Source organism: Labrus bergylta, chromosome 14 (genome assembly GCF_963930695.1).
Source record: "Labrus bergylta chromosome 14, fLabBer1.1, whole genome shotgun sequence".
Classification (NCBI taxonomy): domain Eukaryota; kingdom Metazoa; phylum Chordata; class Actinopteri; order Labriformes; family Labridae; genus Labrus; species Labrus bergylta.
In genome coordinates this window covers 21,247,472-21,266,632 of record NC_089208.1, presented here as the reverse complement: position 1 = coordinate 21,266,632, position 19,161 = coordinate 21,247,472, and the positions used below count along the sequence as shown (strand labels likewise).

General features: G+C 41.3%; 1 protein-coding gene across 1 annotated transcript in view; it reads left to right on the top strand.

Annotated features, from left to right (window-relative positions):
- lrch2 (leucine-rich repeats and calponin homology (CH) domain containing 2) overlaps positions 1 to 19,161 on the top strand; it is a 37,455-nt gene that overhangs the window by 10,856 nt on the left and 7,438 nt on the right. The window contains exons 2-20 of the mRNA XM_020633291.3: positions 1,132 to 1,276; positions 1,502 to 1,628; positions 1,721 to 1,826; positions 2,517 to 2,653; positions 2,876 to 3,006; positions 3,208 to 3,295; positions 4,868 to 4,964; positions 5,092 to 5,189; positions 5,329 to 5,396; positions 6,467 to 6,571; positions 6,847 to 6,915; positions 7,214 to 7,276; positions 9,042 to 9,090; positions 9,221 to 9,361; positions 9,884 to 9,928; positions 10,042 to 10,105; positions 13,056 to 13,168; positions 16,036 to 16,173; positions 16,366 to 16,443. Coding sequence (XP_020488947.2) covers positions 1,132 to 1,276; positions 1,502 to 1,628; positions 1,721 to 1,826; positions 2,517 to 2,653; positions 2,876 to 3,006; positions 3,208 to 3,295; positions 4,868 to 4,964; positions 5,092 to 5,189; positions 5,329 to 5,396; positions 6,467 to 6,571; positions 6,847 to 6,915; positions 7,214 to 7,276; positions 9,042 to 9,090; positions 9,221 to 9,361; positions 9,884 to 9,928; positions 10,042 to 10,105; positions 13,056 to 13,168; positions 16,036 to 16,173; positions 16,366 to 16,443 — 1,862 coding nt within the window. The remainder of the gene's footprint in view (positions 1 to 1,131; positions 1,277 to 1,501; positions 1,629 to 1,720; positions 1,827 to 2,516; positions 2,654 to 2,875; positions 3,007 to 3,207; positions 3,296 to 4,867; positions 4,965 to 5,091; positions 5,190 to 5,328; positions 5,397 to 6,466; positions 6,572 to 6,846; positions 6,916 to 7,213; positions 7,277 to 9,041; positions 9,091 to 9,220; positions 9,362 to 9,883; positions 9,929 to 10,041; positions 10,106 to 13,055; positions 13,169 to 16,035; positions 16,174 to 16,365; positions 16,444 to 19,161) is intronic.

Here is a 19,161-nt window from a genome sequence, read left to right as displayed (position 1 = left end):
CAATTTTTCCATGAGTGATACAATTGACTGTTAAACGAAAGCAGGGCGACAATTTTTTAAAGTTCATCACAGGAGCTTTAAAGAACATGCAAGAATAAAACTCCCTCAAGCTACAGTTATGCTCTCTGATTAGTGCTACTGTGTTACTGTTAGCATGCTGATATTAGCTAACTAAGACTGAAAATAGGTAATATAGTGAGTTAACTAACTGTGAGTTAATAGGATGCTAGCTTTGTCATGTGGAATTGTTGCAATGCTAGAACTAGCATTTAACTTATACCATGGTTCTGTCTATGTCTAGTCTCACAAAGAAGTTAGCATGGATTCAAACCCTTTCTAGATTATCTAAAGAGTAATTAGCTTTCACTAAAGCCCATTAAGCTGCGTGTCTGTGGCTGTGTATCCACCTACTTGTGTTTTCAAAAAAAAAGTTAGCATGGCTGTAAACTCTTTTTAGACTATCTAAAAATAATTAGCATTTAGCTTAGATCGTGACTTTGTCTACTAGTCGCATGAAGCAGTTAGCGTGCCGGTAAATGTCTAGAATGAAATGGCCCATTCTATAGGCTACAGGACAATTTTACTTGTAGAAAATATCTTAGTTCTACCTCTATACCCCTATATATATATATATATATATATATATATATATAAAAAGCTGTATCACGTGTGTAGATAAATCTTCTATCATTCTATCAAGAGATTACTCAAAGTGATCAAGCTCAGAGAGATGAATCTGTCTTAAAAGTGTTATTCCACACAATCACTGGGCATGAAAGAAACTGGTTGTACAGAGAGAAAAGACGTGCAGTGAGTTCTAAGAGATTCCACCGAGTCATACAAATGCAAAGCCATTACAGTGCCACTCCCAGTGCGATCGATATTAGAGATACTGCGATATCACTCTGCCAGTAGCACTCCAGCCTTCCAGATCCAAGACTCTGGTGTAATCTTAGACTGGTTTTCAATGTAAAGGCGTGCTGCCCATCGCTCAATCAAAGTGAAGTATTGATCCCTCTGCTTCAAGTAAACATAATAGACAGGGCCCAGATCTTCAGAGATTATTATGTATATGACAAATATGTTTAATGTGCACCTATTTCAGCGGCTCGGTTTTCCTCTGCCTTTCAGATTTATCCAAGAATCGCCTGACAGAAATCCCTCCTGAGGTGTGTCTGTTCGCCCCCCTGGAGTCGCTCAACCTCTACCACAACTGCATCAAGTGCATCCCAGAAGCCATTATCAACCTGCAGATTCTGACTTATCTTGACATCAGGTGGGCCATTGCTAAAACTCTACTTTCAGTTTGCTTCCCGCTGTGTCTCGTGGGCTTAGTAGGCTCAGTCTTAAGAGGAGCTTGTTCCGTTTCCTCTTCACTGACAGGTCAAAGATGCATACATAAAAGAGAGGCAGTTCCTCAATTCCCAGTCACCGATACTCCCTGTAACATGCTTCTGTTTACTATTTGAAATTTAGGTCAGTGTTTTTTCTCTCTCTGCAGCCGAAATCTCTTGTCAGTTCTGCCAAAATACTTGTTCAGCCTCCCCCTCAAAGTCCTGCTTGTGAGCAACAACAAGCTGGTGTCCATCCCTGAGGAGATTGGGAAGGCCAAAGAGTTGATGGAGCTGGTGAGAAGTCTGTGTTTGTTAGTGCACATCAACTTGTGCATACCATACTGCCTTTTTTAATCTTATTCCTTGCACTTTGTCTCCCCTTGCAGGACGTGAGCTGTAATGAGATCCAGGTGCTGCCGGCTCAGGTCGGGAGGCTGCACGCCTTACGAGAACTCAATATCAGGAAGAACTGTCTCCACATGTTGCCTGAGGGTCAGATCAGCACTCTAGACACTTTGTTTGTCTGTGTTTCTCTCTGAAACATCCAATGATTGATTTGTTTCACTTTTTGGCAAGTGAACCAGTTCTCAACACCCAAGAATAACACCTAAGCAGTGTTTGTCTTGTGTTGGCTGTCATGTTACCCTGGGTGAAGCTGAAATTACCCTGAATAGATTAGAAAATATATGAAAGTTGAAAGTTTTAAGCACAGTAGATGTTTTCTCCCTTTCTTTGCACGCATTTGAATTTCAATTAATCTAGTCAAAAACATAATATAACCACTCCCTTACATTGGAGAAGGCAGTTTGGAGACCAACAATGTTTGATGATTGATTTGCATACATCTCAAATGTTTTGCAAAATGAGTTGCATCATGGGAACTGTGGTATTTAGCGTGGATGACACCAACAGTAAGGATATATCAGCTTCTTCTTCAGTTCTGTTCAAATTCCTCAACTTAGTAGAAGTGCAGATGTTTATGAAACTAATATTACCGCCTAAAGAAGAGCGGCCCAAAGATTGCACCATGTGGACTTGGCTCAGTGTTGAGGGTGGTGTACTAAACTGACAGGGTGTGACCTACAAGAATAACAAAGTGTAGATTTTTTTCTCTTTCATTTGCATGTTGGAAGCGTTGCATTAAATTCAACAAAAGCTTTTTTTTTCCGTCTGTACTTGCAGAGTTGGCTGATCTGCCTCTCATCCGACTCGACTTCTCCTGCAATAAGATCACAGAGATTCCTGCAGCGTACAGAAAACTCAGGCAGCTGCAGCACATCATCCTCGACAACAATCCTATGCAGTCTCCACCCGCTCAGGTACATCCATTGTGTAATTCTGTTCCTCTCAACCATGTGGACGTAAAGCACTTATGGTTTCTATGTGTTCTGTGCTTTTATTAGTCACGCGGACACACCCCTCACTCATGCCATGTTCCTCGTCCAGTTGCACCATCTAGTGGATAAATGAACATTGTCCTCTGTAGTGGTCAAAACAACACAAACCTAAGAGAAACTTACAGTGCATTTGTATTTTTTCAGATTTGTCTGAAGGGCAAAGTGCACATATTCAAGTACCTGAACATCCAGGCGTGTAGGATGGACAAGAAGCCGGACACCCTGGACCTTCCCTCCCTCGGCAAGCGTTGCCTTCCACAGCCACTGACAGATAGGTACAAAAACATTCATTGTTACTGTTTAATCCTGATATGAAACATAATGCACCTACATTTAAATATGTCATTTACACATACACATGCTCCTTTCATTCTAACTCATGCATAATGTGATGAACATATGTTATAGCTTTACATATTTGATTGGATCATTTACCTGTTAGCCCTACTGAAAAACTTGTTTTAATTTTTTTCTAGCATGGAAGATTTTTATCCCAGTAAGAACCACGGGCCTGACTCTGGAATTGGTAGTGACAATGGCGACAAGAGGCTGTCTACGACTGAGGTCAGATTTCAAACACTCAAGAGATAACGGTCAATGCCTGTGAGAGTTGTTATGTTGTGAACTACTTACAACATGGTCAATATCAAAATAATGGAAACACTCCCGGGTTGATTTAAAAGCCCTCACAAGCAGACTCTCTTAAAAAAAAAAAAGAGTCAGGCTGCAGACATAATCCTTACAAACTGTCATAGAAGAGTAGACATCAAACAAAACCAAGAACAAAGCAGGCAAGCTGTAAAAAAAAAGAATCACAAGAAAATTTGGACATAAAGGCATGAAGATGTCATTTAATTATGTTGGCATTCGAACAGATCTGGGGAGCTGCGACCTTTGCTTTATTTATCCCATAAGTCAAATTATTCAAAAATAAAAAACTATGAGGAGATGTTGAAGTACAACATAATGCCCGAATAGGTATAACAACCACTCATTGAGTTCACTTGAGTTCAGAGTGTGGTTGTCCCTCGAGGGGAAATTTGATTTAGAGCAGTAGGTTGAAACAACATATCAAAGAGAAAGGACACCGAACACATCCTGATTGAACACAACCAAGAAAAGAGAATGTAATGGTAGCAGTGATAAATAAAGTGCTATAGTGCAGTCCAGGTTTAAAGCTGATGATGTGCATTAATTGCACTAGGATGACATGAAAATGTAGATCTATTGCTCTGTGTTATGGGCAACTTTTACCTCCGACCAGAAGGGGGAAGAACAAAAAGAGGATGGTCAGAGCTGGCCAAGATTGACTTTGCTTTCCTTATAATTTGGAAAGCTGCTGAGTGCCAACAATTACTTTACTGGCTGCTTTAATAATACTGGATGGACATGAGATAAAACAAAAGTTTAAAGTTGACTCAATAAAAGATCTGTGGAATAAAACCATCATTCTCTTGTCCACATCAAAAGTATTCAGTTTCTGTAGGCCCCCTTTTTTAGCAGATTGCAGTTGTGTTCTGGTCATGATTCAGGTTCTTGTCACTGATAGTAGAATTTCTGGCAAGAATTGAATTCTAATTGATTTGTTAGTGGGAAGCTGCCAGGAGGGTAAGCAGAAGGAACTGACAGATTTGGGAAACTCTCTGAGGGGGATTGTGGATCGATGAAGAAAGACAGGAGAGATTGTCCTGGAAGCCAACAACTTTAAAAAAAACAAAAAAACATAGGTGTAGGGGTCCAACTCTGCCTGAAACACAAGCAGCATCTTGTTGCTTCTGCTTAGCCAAAACATGGCATCAGGGGAAAATTATATTGAATAATTCTAGTAACAGCAGAATAATAGTTTAACCAGACTAATAACACGCTGATTTGTTCCAAAAAATCTTGTCCTGGCTAGCAGCTAGATGATCGAGCTGTAACTCTGAAACTGAGTAATGATAACGAGAAATGGAAAGGAAAATAGCAGTGAGTAATATGTTTAGTTCCCAAAGTGAGAAAGGCGGTTTGAACAGATTAAGTAGAGGCAAATTCTGCAGCTCTACCATTCTTGTTAAAATGGGTAATGGTGAATTAAAGTTAGAGTACTGACATGACACTCATTTGAACCACTCTCTGTTCTTCTTCTCCCCACTACAGCCTTCAGACGATGACACAGTCAGCCTGCACTCCCAGGTTTCAGAGACAGCCCGTGCTGACGCCCTCTCGCTCCTCTGCAAAATGGATTCTTGCAAAGGTTACCGAAAATAAGTATCACATATATCCCTATGACAGCAATAAGAGAGACACGGGGGTTGGTTGAATGAAGTGCCTAACATGTGCGAGTTTATGTGATGAACGCGGATGCTTCCTCCCTCTATCAGATCAGGATCTCTATGACTTTATAGAGCCCAACCCGGACGAGGATCCTGCTCTGTCAGAGTGTGATGGGCAGCAGAGCACTCATGTGTCTTGTATAAAGGTATGGATCGATCTGTTTATCCAATATGGATGGTCGTAAACGTACATAATTCCCCAGGAGATGAATCAGTAAATGCTTGCTGGTCCCACATGGTGTGTGTGTGTGTGTGTGTGTGTGTGTGTGTGTTTGTGTGTTTCAGGAGCTGGAAAAAGTTCTTAACATGTCTCACCAAAGCAAAGATAAAGACAGCTGGAAAGAGGAGTCTGGGTGAGTTTCTGACTCATTACTGCAGTCAGATAAACAACTTATCATCTGGTACTTTTAATATTTCCATTAATACATTCTTTTTTGCTGAGGTCGCAACAACGAACTGTGGAATAGAGGAGTTTGTCGATGACATGTTTGTCAGTGATGAGTCACTGGGCTGCAAAACAGTAACGGCCGAGTCAGTTGGTAGTCAAGCAGCTGCACAATTTTACAATTAAAAAAAAAATGAACATGCTCGGAGCTGACTGAAGCTGCTGTTTTGCAAAGTTAGGGCACATTTATACATTTTGTGACATCAAAATTGAGAAATGATTCTGTGCTTTACATCCTCCATTATATCAGAGAACGTTTTGCTTTAGGAAGCACGCATTTTTGTTCAACCTTTGTGAATTTTGAAAAAACCAAAGTCGCGAAATCAACCAATGGCAAAAAAAAGTGTTTGATCGACTTCCATCGACGCCATCGATGGCTCCACAGTGCTCCCTTCCCCTCACATCCGTAACCTTGGTGTCATCTTTGACCAAACCCTCTCCTTCGACAAACACATCAAAAACATCACCAAAACTGACTTTTTCCATCTTTGAAACATCGTCCGCCTGCGCCCATCCCTCTCATTTTCAGCTGCCAAGACCCTCACCCACTCATCCATCACCTCCAGACTAGACTACTGCAACAGCCTCCTCTACGGTTCACCATCAAATACACTCAAGAAAACTTCAATACATTCAGAACTCCGCTGCTCGCCTCCTCACACCAGAGACCACATCACCCCCGTCCTTCATAACCTCCACTGGCTCCCCATCCCCCCAGCGTATCAACTTCATCCTCACCTAAAAAGCCCTACACGACCATAAAATTTATTTAGATAATGCTAATTCATTACAAAAGTTATCAAAAGAACCAAGAGAAAAGGGTTAGACTGTACTAGTTTTTAGATGATTTACAGAGACTCAGTGTTAAGTTCTGATATCTTCACGTTTTTTCATGGCCAACTGTTTTATTCAGTAACTCATATGTCCGACTGTGTGCAGTTCCTGTCGGATTGACCTGAGTGTGATCTTTTTTCTCAGTTCCGATAAGGAGCAGCTAGTTGAGGAAGAGGATGATGAGCTGAAGGAGGTTCTGGATCTGAGGAAGATTGCAGTTCAGCTTCTGCAGCAGGAGCAGCAGAACAGGTGTGTGAGAAAGCCGTCGGGTACTTTCTGTATCTTCTTCACTCCCTCACCATGTTACTTGTTTGATCATATATGCGTCTCGCATTGGTAACAGCTAAGATGGGAGAGTGTTTCCAGGAATTGGATGTTTTTATTTCCTTTTTTTTTTGGTTGATTTCACAGACTGAAACTGCTGGAGTGAACGACACAAACCCCTACTTACATTTTGGTCTTGTCTTGTTCCCTCCTTTCCCCTCTCGCCTCTTTGGCTTCCCGTTTGGGTGTTCTGCCTCTAGACGACGGTCCTTAATATGCAGAGCGGAGAGCCTCATCCACCGACGCAGAGTCACCGGCCGAGCACACAGGTAGATGGATTTTATTACTCGTAATTTACAGACAGCTTACAGTTCACAAAGGTTCAGACAGACTAACACAACACGCCTCTGGAGGTTTTCTGTATCCTGCTCAATGTTACGATAAACACTGAATGCTGTGAAAAACATTCCTTCTCATAATCTATGGGTTTTTGTCCTGTATGAACATGCATGATGGAATCTAAATGTTACTCACTGCTGTTGTGAATGACGATGAGTCATCACCGTGGTAGAAGTCAGTTTTTTACTATACAGGTGTGACAGCACTCGCATCCTTTTCTTCCTACAGGTTCTTGAGTCACTCTGGGAGCTCCAGCAGCAAACCCAGGCCCCCGCCTCAAGCCGCTCGAAGGTATCTTCTCACTGAACATCACACTGGTTGTGATTTTCTAGCCCCATGATGCATTTCTGCTGAATTAATGGCGTAAAGAGATAACTGTTTCAGTGTACAGTAAAGGAATAGTAATAATAGAATTAGGGAACAAACCTTAATGCACGCTCTGTATAACACTTACAATGACTTAATAGTCACAGTATCACCATGGAGACCTAAAAACAAACTCTGACACATTTTGGTATCAAGCCATCTTCAGGGAGTCAAACATATGACTCATAATACATTCCTTAGACTTTCTTTATTGTCATTCAAACTTGTACTTTACAGTGCAGGTAAGAACGAAATTTCGTTGCATTTGGCTCGTTGTAGTGCAGGATAAAAACAGCAGCATGTATTTACATATAAAAAATAAAAATAAGGTGCAGATATAAATAGATATAAAAAGAAAAACTATGAGTAAAAATACTATACAGATAAATATATTGCACGTTATATTGTGTTTTACAGTCCAGTGAGGTAGTCCTGTGTGGGGGTTTGAGGGGGAATGGAGGGATTATTTTTTCCTGTTCAAAAGTCTTATGGCCTAAGACTCCTGTTCAAAAGTCTTATGGCCATTATTCATTATTGAACATTAAGTCATTTATTTATTTGCTGTTATTTTGTCTCAGGAAAATACTTAAAGGGGACATATTGTAAAAAATCCACTTGTGTAGTGTTTTTGAGCATATATTTGTGTAACCTGAGTGTCTACCGACTCCCAAATTGTGAAATAAACCCATCCAGTCCTTTGTTTGTGGTCTGCATAAGTCTTACAACACAGAGAAAAATGCTCCGTTTCAAATTTGCTCTCCTTGTGATATCACAGTGGGATTCTGGTAAAAGAAATACCCTCCCCTCTCCTGGTATCGCCACCCATGGACTCCACCCCCAGCCTAGAGCAAACCTTTTCGCAGGTCCGCCATTTTTATTCTCGCTAGCGAAGGAGTGATGTGTACTGGGAAAACCCAGGTGGGGCTCATTGCATTTAAAGAGACACACACACCAAAACGGAGCGTTCTGAGAGAGCTGGTTTATACAGGGTCACAAACCTCCTCTGGTGCTTGATTCAGGTTATATTTTGACCAAAGCACAGCACAGATGTTTCATTTAGACCACAGGGGACTGTTTGAAAAGGTGGACAAGTGGTGTAATATGTCCTCTTTAAGGATTAACTTTGCTATCTTTAATGTTAGCGTATGCATACATATATAGATCAGCAGGTAGATATGATGGGTGGGCACTTGGGAAGGTGACTTTTTATTTTACCAGGATGCCAAAAAAAAACATGACGACACCAATGTTAAAAAAAAAATCTGTTGAATGCATACATAAAAAAACTTGTTGTTTTTTTTATCTGGACATTGACGTTTATTTGATCCCGTGTGCGATCCACTCTCCCCGTGCCACAGTGCTCGGTTTGATTTTGAATTTTTTTTGTTTTGTTAGTTGAGAAGAGAGAATCAACACTTCAGTTTGACTCCCTGACTTGTGACTTGTGACTCTATGTGTCCCAATTCTAGAGGAGTCTGAGGGGCGCTCCTTTATTTGCATTACAAAAAATAAAATCTTTTGCATTCTTATGTTCCAATTGAAACCAAACATGCTGTGTGTTTGGGGTTACATTTGAACCTGAAAGTGGTCCCCGAAAGAGACATTGGGGTGCATGCATTATGTCCTAGCATTATGTGAATGTTGTCTCAAAGATTGTTTTAATGTGATAACACCTACATCTTTCTCCTAGTGCTTCTCTGGATGAAGGAAGTAGTGGCGCATCAGTGCTGAGCGGACAGGTACAAGCACAGCCAATTCGGCGTAAACATGTCCTGAGCGATATTGTACCTGTATCTGTATCTGCCAGTTACTCTTCTTATGTTTACCCCTGTGGCTCTTCATCTGAATTTAAACTTTCTGCTTTCACAGCCCTCGTCTTCCTGCTCCTTCGATGGCAGCCTGAAAACAGATCTCTCAGATTCAGAACCAAAGTGGCCTGAAGTCCCACCTGTCCTCAATCAGAACGAAGACCGCAGGAGGAACAAGTACCTGAGGAAAGACTATCTCAAGGTGTGCACAGACCTCTCAGTAACCTCAGCTGTCTTATTTGTGGATATTCTGTAGCACACACGTCAAAAATTGCCTGAGGATAAAGTCTCACCCTGTGATAAAGACTTTAATTACTGTTGCTAGCAGTGTGTGGAACAGACTTTTGTGTGGTGCTTTAATAACTGTATGATTCAATTCTTTATTGAATCAATCGTCAGACCTCACTGTGGCCTCATTGTACGGGGTAGACTTCTTTGTGTGCGTGATCGTAGAGACGGTTTGTTTTGACTGCAGACTAACTGGGACGCTGTGTCTGAAAATACATGCTGTTGTTCAGGTCATTCAATCTTTTGGGAATCACATATTCCATCACCTCTCTCTCTATTGGGGTCCAAAGTTTCTAAAGTATGTAGCTTACAATCTGGGCCACTTCTATCTTCATTGCTAGACACTATTAATGTGGGATATGAAAGATGATATGAAGTTATAATAAGAACTGAAGCAGAAAAAAAAACATCCTGTTTGTTTCTACCTTCCCCTCAGTACAAGTGTCAGAGTGCTCGGAAAAACTCGAACGATGACTGCGAGGTGAGTTTTAAAAAAAACATCCTGATGAGTATCCCATCTTATCACCTCTGAACATCCTCAAGTTTTCGACAATGCCTCTCAATGTTATGGGTGTTTTTTGTTTTTTTCCCCAGGAGGGATTGCGCAGCAGTGATTTCAGCACCACTCTGACAGTGTTTGGACTCAAGCCTAGATCAGGTAAAACAAAGACAAAGGCTTTATCGCTTCTTATTTGGCTCAGAGTTTGGAAATAAACAACAGGGGACCAGCTTTCCTCCGTTTGATAGGGGAGTGGTCTCTGAAGCAGTTACAGGCACCCTCATGTGGGAGAGGTCAGGGTGGAACGGTAAGAAAAAGAGTGGAAATGGGGCGTACCAAACAGAGGTAAGATGGTCCACTGTTGTTTTTTTCCTGAGATTTGTCCCTTCTACACCTACCCGCACCTTGTATTGCCCAACATTACCCGAGACACAGTGAGCACGCCAGCTCTGACTTATAATTTCATTGAAATGTTTGTCGTGCGGTATCAGGCGTGCATGTACAGGAGGAAATTCAAGTCAAGCGTGACACAGTCCATGTGCATTTGAATGACCTCTTCCAAAGAAAATACTAAAATAGATACTGAAAGACTTTATACTGTTGATCCAGATGATTAAAGGGTTTTCTTATGTAGATGTACAATTACTGCATTTTCTTTATCACTTGTGGCAATATATTCTTCAGGCAGTGCTGAACTGCTTGCATAGCATCAGTGTCCAGGCTATCCAAATGGTTTGGTTAGTGGTTTGGCCTAGTGGTTATAGCGTGCCCCATGTGTGGAGGCTGTAGTCCTTCAAGCAGGCAGCCGATTTCAAACTCTGTCCACTGTCCTGTCTCTACAATAAAAGCATTACATTACAAAAAAACAGAAAAAACAACGATCACTTAAATAGAATAAGGTGAAAGTTAAAACTTGTTGCTGAGGAATAGATTGTCTAGTTGAGTCTATATATCATGGATTTGGCTTCTGTTCAAAATAAATTCAAATGAAGCTCCTTAATCGCTGAGCCAGTGCTCCACTTTCACCTTAGGCTCATATTAACTATAATGTGAACACTTTTCCCTTTTGCTGAAGCCAAAAATTATTTTAGGAGTGTCCTGGCAGCCTTTCTCTAGAAGTGGGGAAGGTTTCTTAGGAACTGTTGATCTGTTTTGAATCAGTGCATCAGCAATTGAGGACATGGAACAACAGGACTGAAGGCTCTTTGTCTTTCCCGCATGACCTTAAGTTGGGTGCGCTGCTGTAAGAAATCATGCAAATGTGTCTGTATTGTAATTGATTTTCTGTGTTTTCTTGAGAGCCACAGAAAGAGGAGGTATTTTTATTTTTTATTTTTGATGTATTTAGCACACATAAGACTACACCAAATAGGATTAACAAAAATATAAAAGGTGTGTCAGGAGGATTTCGATTTTTTTTAAAGGTTTAAAAACTAAGACCAATCTAAGAAAACTCAAAAGTAAATACTTACTTGTATGTCCTTCATACATTAAATTTAATATATGTTATTTTTATTTTTTTTACAAAATGCAAATGGGTACTGAGATCCAGCCTTCCTCAGTTTAACTGTAGAGTTTTGTGTATTTTCAGCTCTTGGAGCAAAAACAAATACAGAATGGCTCGGGAAAACTCCCACATTTAGTAAATAGCTAATGAACTTTAACCCCAGTTAGCGCCCAGCTGTCTTGATATTAAAGTGTTGTCTTGTCAGGCGAACAAGTGGCGTGTTTCTATCTGAAGGGCGCAAAAGTCAACGACCTTTAGACCATCTAAGCCTGATCTAACGTCTTCAGTCTTTTCCAGTGTGCGTACTGTGTGATACAAACAGAAACACATGCAGAAGCAAACATGCAACAGAAGAGTTGGATTTATAATAATTCTTATAACGAGTGCCATCGACAGTCCAGTGTCCCTTATACACATGTAAGAGAATATAGCCAAAGATACAAGCTGAGAAAACGAGTAAATACATGTTTATATCCTAATTGTGTCTGATTTTGCGCCCACATATCATTAGTTAACATGAGAAACTGTCCGGTACGGTTGGCATGTCAGGAGATTTAAATAAGGAAATGCTTTAGTTCCTTAATGCTGGAATATTCTTCACTTCTTTCTAAATTAGGGAAAACACGGATCAATACCAAATGCTTCAGGGAAATATGACTTGAATACAAAGTCCATCAGATTGGCAATTATCAGTGACCTGTGTGTATTCTGTTTGTTCAGGGCCACAATGGCAGGAAAGAAGTCAAATGTGCCGGCAATAGTTCGGTCTGTCTTGGAAAAAAGAATGAAATCCGATGTGTAAAAATGCAACACACCAGCATGAAGGCCTATCTGGCTTTAAGAGGGAATGAGAGCTGGCACTTTGGTTTGATTTATGTTACACCCCCAAAACACACTTACAGTAGTACAATCAAGCAACTTAATCCAACTTCTTTACGCGCTGTGCCCAGATTGTGCGTTGCGTAATTAGCTTCATAAAGTCGACACGCCTCAAATCACTTTGCGCTAAACTTTCTAGATGACGTGTTTTGGAACATCACAAAGAGGCCCTTTATGAATTGGGCCGATATTATTGGCTGGCTGATTAATCTGTCAGGCTTTAACAGAAAGTACATTTCTGTAAAATCTTGATATGGTGTCACACAACAGGCTGAGTTTAGTCTCAGAGTTAAATGAGGTGCAGAAAGAAATGAAAGTGTTCATTAAGACTTGTGGGAAATTCTTTTCCGTCCTATCTTTGAGTATATCACGGCAGAATTATGGTTCATATCTCAACACATTTCTCGGATATAAAGATATTTTTCTTTTGAAGCAAGATTCATTACAAAGATTAATCCTTCTTGGACACCATCAGACATAGGACTTTGATTCTTGGCTGTTCAGAGTATATTTCATTTGGCAGACTACCCAGGATAAAACCAATGAAATGAGCAGATGGGCCCCTAGGCTGGCCTGAAAATGACCTGAGGGGGCTTGTGTTTTCTTGTATGTCTTGCTTTACAGTATAGAACGTAATAGATGTTTTGACTGTTTAAAAAAAAAAGGAATCTCCCTGTGTGTTACCTGGAACTGAGATCTGTGCTCTTCACATGTATTTTTCAGCCTTTACCAGAGGAAGCCGGCAGGAGTACACGTCCACAGACCCCAGTTTCACTATGAGGAGGAAGATGGAGCACTTGAGAGAGGAAATGGAGCAGATTGGATTGTTACGACAGGTCAGAAGCCTCACAGCCTGTTTTTTTTTTACTCTTCACAAAGAAATGAGTCACACAGAGGATGAAGCTCTGCCAGATCCTGCTCCTGTTTAAGTGTTTTTACCTAACAGGGAATAAGTAACATCTAAATCATATGTCCAGAATAGTCGTTTCGTAACTTGCCTCTAAGAAGAAGACTCATACCGTAAAGATAAGTGGCAGTAGTTGTCAGTGTTGGGATTCACTCTAAATACAGTTGTAAAATATTTTATGTGATACTAAACTACATTCAGTCAAGAGATGCTACATTGAAAGTATTTGGTTTCATTGTTGTCATATGTAGCGCTGACAGAAATATGTACGTCAAATAAATAGAGGACATTTTTACAGTGTTGCGTGAGAAGTCAGGTGCCAATAAGAAGTTCAAATGCCACTTTAATGAGTCTTATTCAGAATGTCTCTGGTTTCAAAATTGCAATGTTTAAGAATATTTGGATATCTTAAGTCTGACTGAGAATGTTGTATTTTCGTACAACAGATGCCTCGTAAAAAAAACACTTGAAAAGCAGATTTTTGGAAGTATTCAGTTTGTAGGGACTTGGGTTGGGAGCCGGAGGGTCGCCAGTTCAAGTCCCGGTGCAGACAAAACTGTGTATGTTGGTCTGGTAGCTGGAGGGGTGAAAGGTCACTTCCACGAGCACTGGCGAGGTGCCCTTGAGCAAGGCTCCAGCAGCCCCAACAGCTCTGGTGCGCTCCCTGTGAAGCAGTGTGTAGCAGCTCCACTTTGACATCTCTCCACTTGTCATGTTCACACCTCATCATTTCTGTGGAATGATGGGGTGCTATCTTAAACCAACCAGTTGGAGCATTCAGGCGGATGCTGGGGTGTTGGTGGGGCTGAGCGACAGTACTGTACTGGTGCAGGTCAGGGCTGGCAATGAAAGAGTATAGGAGTGAGATTAGGATGCTTGACTGATCGTGTATAACAGTTTGTTATGAACGGTACGTCTTCAATTTCAAAGAAGAAGGATAAAGAAATCATGAAGTGGATGCGGAATTGCCAACATTGTTTGTGACGCTGTGTGGCCTGTTGTTGCCTTCCAGAATAGCTGGTATCCTGCAGGTCAAGACCGTACAGGACATTTCAAAATGCCTGACTACCAAAGATGAGATAACAGACAGGCGGAATAGAGAGCAAGGTAGGACATAAAGAGGGACTGTTTTAAAGTCTAGCAGCAACAATAGCAGGCAAAGAAAGGCAAGGCTGTTAAGATATCACATCAGTGTGACACGCCGCAAATGATGAAACTAATCACATTCAAGGTCACTTTACATAGCAACCTCTGCCATCAGTTTGTGAATTTGTAGGTGTGGTCGGTGGTGTAAAAGCACTTTGAGTAGTCAGAAGACTAGAAAAGCGTGTTACAAGCTCAAGTCCATTTACCATGACTTTGCTCAGAGGCTCCATGTGTACCAGTAAAAGTATTTTTCTTGTTTAGAGTTTGCATGGATTTACATTTAAATCTTGCAACACCTGCTATGAGAAATGATATCGTGTATAATATGACGCCCAGCCCCCCACCATCGGACTGTCTCGTCGCCTCAACCACCGCCATACACGGCCTGCTCCGACCTCCACCTCAGCGTCAAGGAAGTGTGGACAAAAGAAACGCCAGGAATACAAAGGAGAAATCCTTCCTGCATATTATCCCATGTGCTCTTTTGTAAAGCGTCTCGAAATAACACTTGTTATGAGTTGGCGCTATACAAATAATGAATGATTGATTGATCAACTGCTTTCATTCGATTGGCAAGAACCTGAAAGACGTTGCTAGACTTGTAGCTGAATTCACTCCTCCTGCTGAGCTGTAGAGAAAACTCACATTTAGAGAAACAACCTTTGATTTCCTTGTTCATGTTGCACATGAACATAACGGGACCTGTGTCGTCCCAAAATTTACTAAAAACCAATACATTCCTCGACTGCAAATAAACAAAAACCACTGCAGTGTGATTATTACAATCAACACAGTTTTTCTGCAAAAAGGAATATTTTGGATAATTTTGTTTTTTATTTTACTGATATCATAAGTGAGCAAGTAAGACGTCCGGATGGAGGCGTAGGTGAAAAGGATGTTCTGTCCGGCTTTGTTGCCAATTGTCTGCCAGTTTCCCCTCATACCACGCCCAACATGTCCTAAAAACCATCACCAAACTCCTCCGAGTTCCTGAGAAAAGGTACATGTCGAGGGTGGAAAAGGAGGACTGGTCTGAAACGAAGGGATTTGAGGCTAGCGACAAAAACTCAGCAGACCCAACACTTGGCGGCAACAGATGGCAACAGATGGCGGCACTGTGCTAGCTAGCAATGCTGACAAGACCAGACTTTGACAAGTGCAGATATTATGAAAGGTATCGAGTCCCTCAAACATGACTTCAATAAGAAGAATGATGGGCTACTGGCAGCTATCAAGGAAAATATGACAGAGTGCACTGGCCGCTTGAATTAAATTAGCAACTCTATTAGTATGTTTACTCAGCCAAAGTAACTAGCCACACATACTTTTTAAAATTTTTAATTTGACTTTTTTGTGTTACAAAGCCTTGCATTGGATGATAAAACTCCCAACTGCAAGCCAAAAATAGAAAATCTTCTGGCAAAACACTAGGCACTGTTTTACTTTGAAAATCCAAATGAGTGCATGTTATTTTATGTCATGTAAACAGGATAATGATTTGTCACTGTTTAAACAGTCCAGACTATTTCATATAACGGTCAACATGTGACTCATGCAGTGAAGTTCAGATCTGGACACTCTCCTCTGAAAATACCCCCCCCCCCCCAACTTTCTTTTTTCTAAGAGAACTCATTGTTAATGTCTTTGCAGAACATCGAGGCCCGACTGAAGGTGTTGCTCCCTGACGATGTCGGAGCTGCTCTTATGGACGGGGTCGTCCTTTGTCATTTAGCCAATCACATTTGTCCTCGGTCCGTCTCCAGCATCCATGTTCCGTCTCCTGCAGTGGTAAGCAAAGGGAAACCACAACAGTCTGATGTTTGAATTTAAAATTACAATACCATTGAGTTAAAAATATGACCCTGCTAAGCAATTTTTTAAAATAATAACAGTATGGTGTGTGTAATTAAAAGCTGGGGGAAGCTTTGTTTTGTTTTTTCTGCTTTTCACGACTAACATAATTGATATTTGGGCCCCCAGCCAAAGCTTAGCATGGCTAAATGTCGTAGGAATGTGGAGAACTTCCTGGATGCGTGTAAGAAGCTGGGTGTCACACAGGTAATCACACTGAAAAACAATTATTCTCATTCATGCATCACATGTATTTACCACACATCTACCACACTGTATTTACTTGTGATTCTGTGGTTTGCTGATATCAACTGTTGAGCTGCACTATTAATGAGTCTTCAAGTTCTCTCATGCACACTGGCTGGTCTGGTTTATACTTCCATTCAGCTGATGAGCCTCCTACTTATGGAAAATGTAGCAGTAGCTAATGGAGGAAGGACGGCTCAATCCAAAATTACAGACATGCAGAAAGGAGCAGACAATCACTCCAGCCAGACGACTAGAAAATATAAACTCATATTTGGCGTGGTTTCTGTCCAAACACAATGTTGCAGTACATGAGCCAAAGAAAGGCCACCATGTTTTTTTTTTTTTCTGATAGTTTTTTGGATATCTTATGTGAAATTGAGCCCCTATTAGAAAATGAAATGAATTGCATTAAAATATTTAAACATGATGCTATCTCAAAAGCTTTTGACTTGCTCTAATCTTGTAACCATCCATCCATCCATTATGTTTACCGCTTTTCCCCTTCGGGGTTGCCGGGGGGCTGGAGCCAATCCCAGCTGTCACTGGGCGTGAAGCTGGGTTACACCCTGGACTGTTCACCAGACAATCACACGGCAGACATATAGAGACAGACAACCAGCCACACTCACATTCACACCTACGGGGAATTTAGAGTCACCAGTTAACCTAACAAGCATGTCTTTGAAATGTGAGAGGAAGCCAGATTACCCAGAGAGAACCCACGCATGCACATGGAGAACATGCACACTCCACATGAAGAGGCCCTGTCCGACTGGGATTCAAACCAGGAACCTCCAGCGCTAACTACTGCACCACCGCGCAGCCATCTTGTAAACATGCATCTAAAAAAAAAAACTAAAACATTTTGGTCTTCTAGTCTTTCCACTGAAATGATCTTTGTATGTTCAGGCTTCATTGTTGTTCCTCAGTGTCCTGGACGTCTGGCTTTGAACTTAATTTTAAAGCCCCTGTGAGGAACTCCTACTTTAGTTGATTTTTGCGCCCCCTCCACCACTGTTAAGCACGATTGTCCCCCTCCTCAGTCCCCCGCTGGCCTTCACTCACACTGCTCCAGGACTAACCGGGCCTGAGCACAGTTACCTCTTGTACACAACACCGTGACACAACACAGTGCAAATCAGTGTTTCAAAGGACGAAGCTGTGCCTGCAGTGCCTGATATGTCATCGATGTGAATAACCTTGACGTTTCCTGAGAACGTCTCAGAATTTCCCAATAAATTTGTTCTTACGTAACGTTGCTAGACAGACGCCTGAGAGGAGAAAACATCAAAACAAAGGTATCTGCATGCGTGGATTGCCCAAGTGAGAGATATGTTTTGTTTTGTTTGTTTTATTTTGGGTGAACTGATTTATTCCTTCCTTATGAATGTGCCTCAGTCTACCCTGAAGGGTTTCATTGTTTTTTTGAAAGTGTAGAAAAATGTGTTGCACTCTTCATTAAATGTTTATTGTTGAAAACTATAACACAGTTAGAGAATCTATGTGGACTACGACAGAGTATTAGGGCCACATGAAAGAAAAAACTAATCTAAAACTTTAAGATCAAAGTCGTACACATAGAGATTATAGTCATACATTTATGAGAATGAAGTTGTTGATTTGCGTATCTTAAATTCTTAAATCGATTAAAACTCGTATTGTATCAGAAGAGCAGTCCGTCTGCGTGAGCATGATGAAAGGAGAACCCTTAAAGACTTTTCCTCTGCCACTCAAGACAATTTTCTCGAGGTCTCTTCGGAAATTTTCATTTCATTTTCAACTTTACTCCCATAAAAATACATTTATTTTTGGGCTTTTCACCTTTATTGGCAAGGACAGTGGATAGAGGAATCCAGAGAGAGAGAGAGAGAGAGAGAGAGAGAGAGAGAGAGAGAGAGAGAGAGAGAGAGGGGGGGGGGGGGGGGGGGGGGGAATGACGTGAGGAAAAAAAACACAGGCTGGATTTGGACCCGGACCGCTCCTTTGAGGATTATAGCCTCCCAGCATGGGCCGTGACCGAAACGTTAGGTCATTGGCGCACCTAATCTTGTAAATGTATGACTTTATAAAAAATCTCCTTAATGTGGCCCTAATGCTCTTCTCAACAATAGACTCAAACTAAAACAAAGAACTTGTGTTCTTTGAGAAAGCTAATCTCCTCTCTCCGCCTGAGCACTGAAGCCTCACAGACGTTGATGTCATCAGGTGTGCAGCACGAGTGTATGAGTCCGTCTGAGGGCTTGAGGTGGTATCAAAAAGAGAAATGGGACACACTGTCATGACATTGTCATGAACATTTGTTGACATTTAGAGGGGGGCGGGCACCCTTGAGGTCAGTTTGCAAGTTTGCAACTCTTCAGGGGCGCTGGTGGCGCAGTGGTTAGTGCTGTATGGAAACTGTAGTCTTCCAAGCGGACGGCCCATGTTCAAGTCCGACCTGTGGCTCCTTTCCTGCATGTCCTTCCCCACTCTCTCTCTCTCTCCCTGATTTCTGACTCTATCCACCACCTATCTCTCAAATGAAGGCACAAAAAGCCAAAAAAATAAACCTTTAAAAAGTCTGCAGAAATACAGACCAAAGAAAGTTTAATTTGGTGTTAAGAAAATCCAAATCAGAGCCGTCAAACGCTTGATTTGGGACTGTGGGACATCACTTAACACACAGGTCACAGGAAC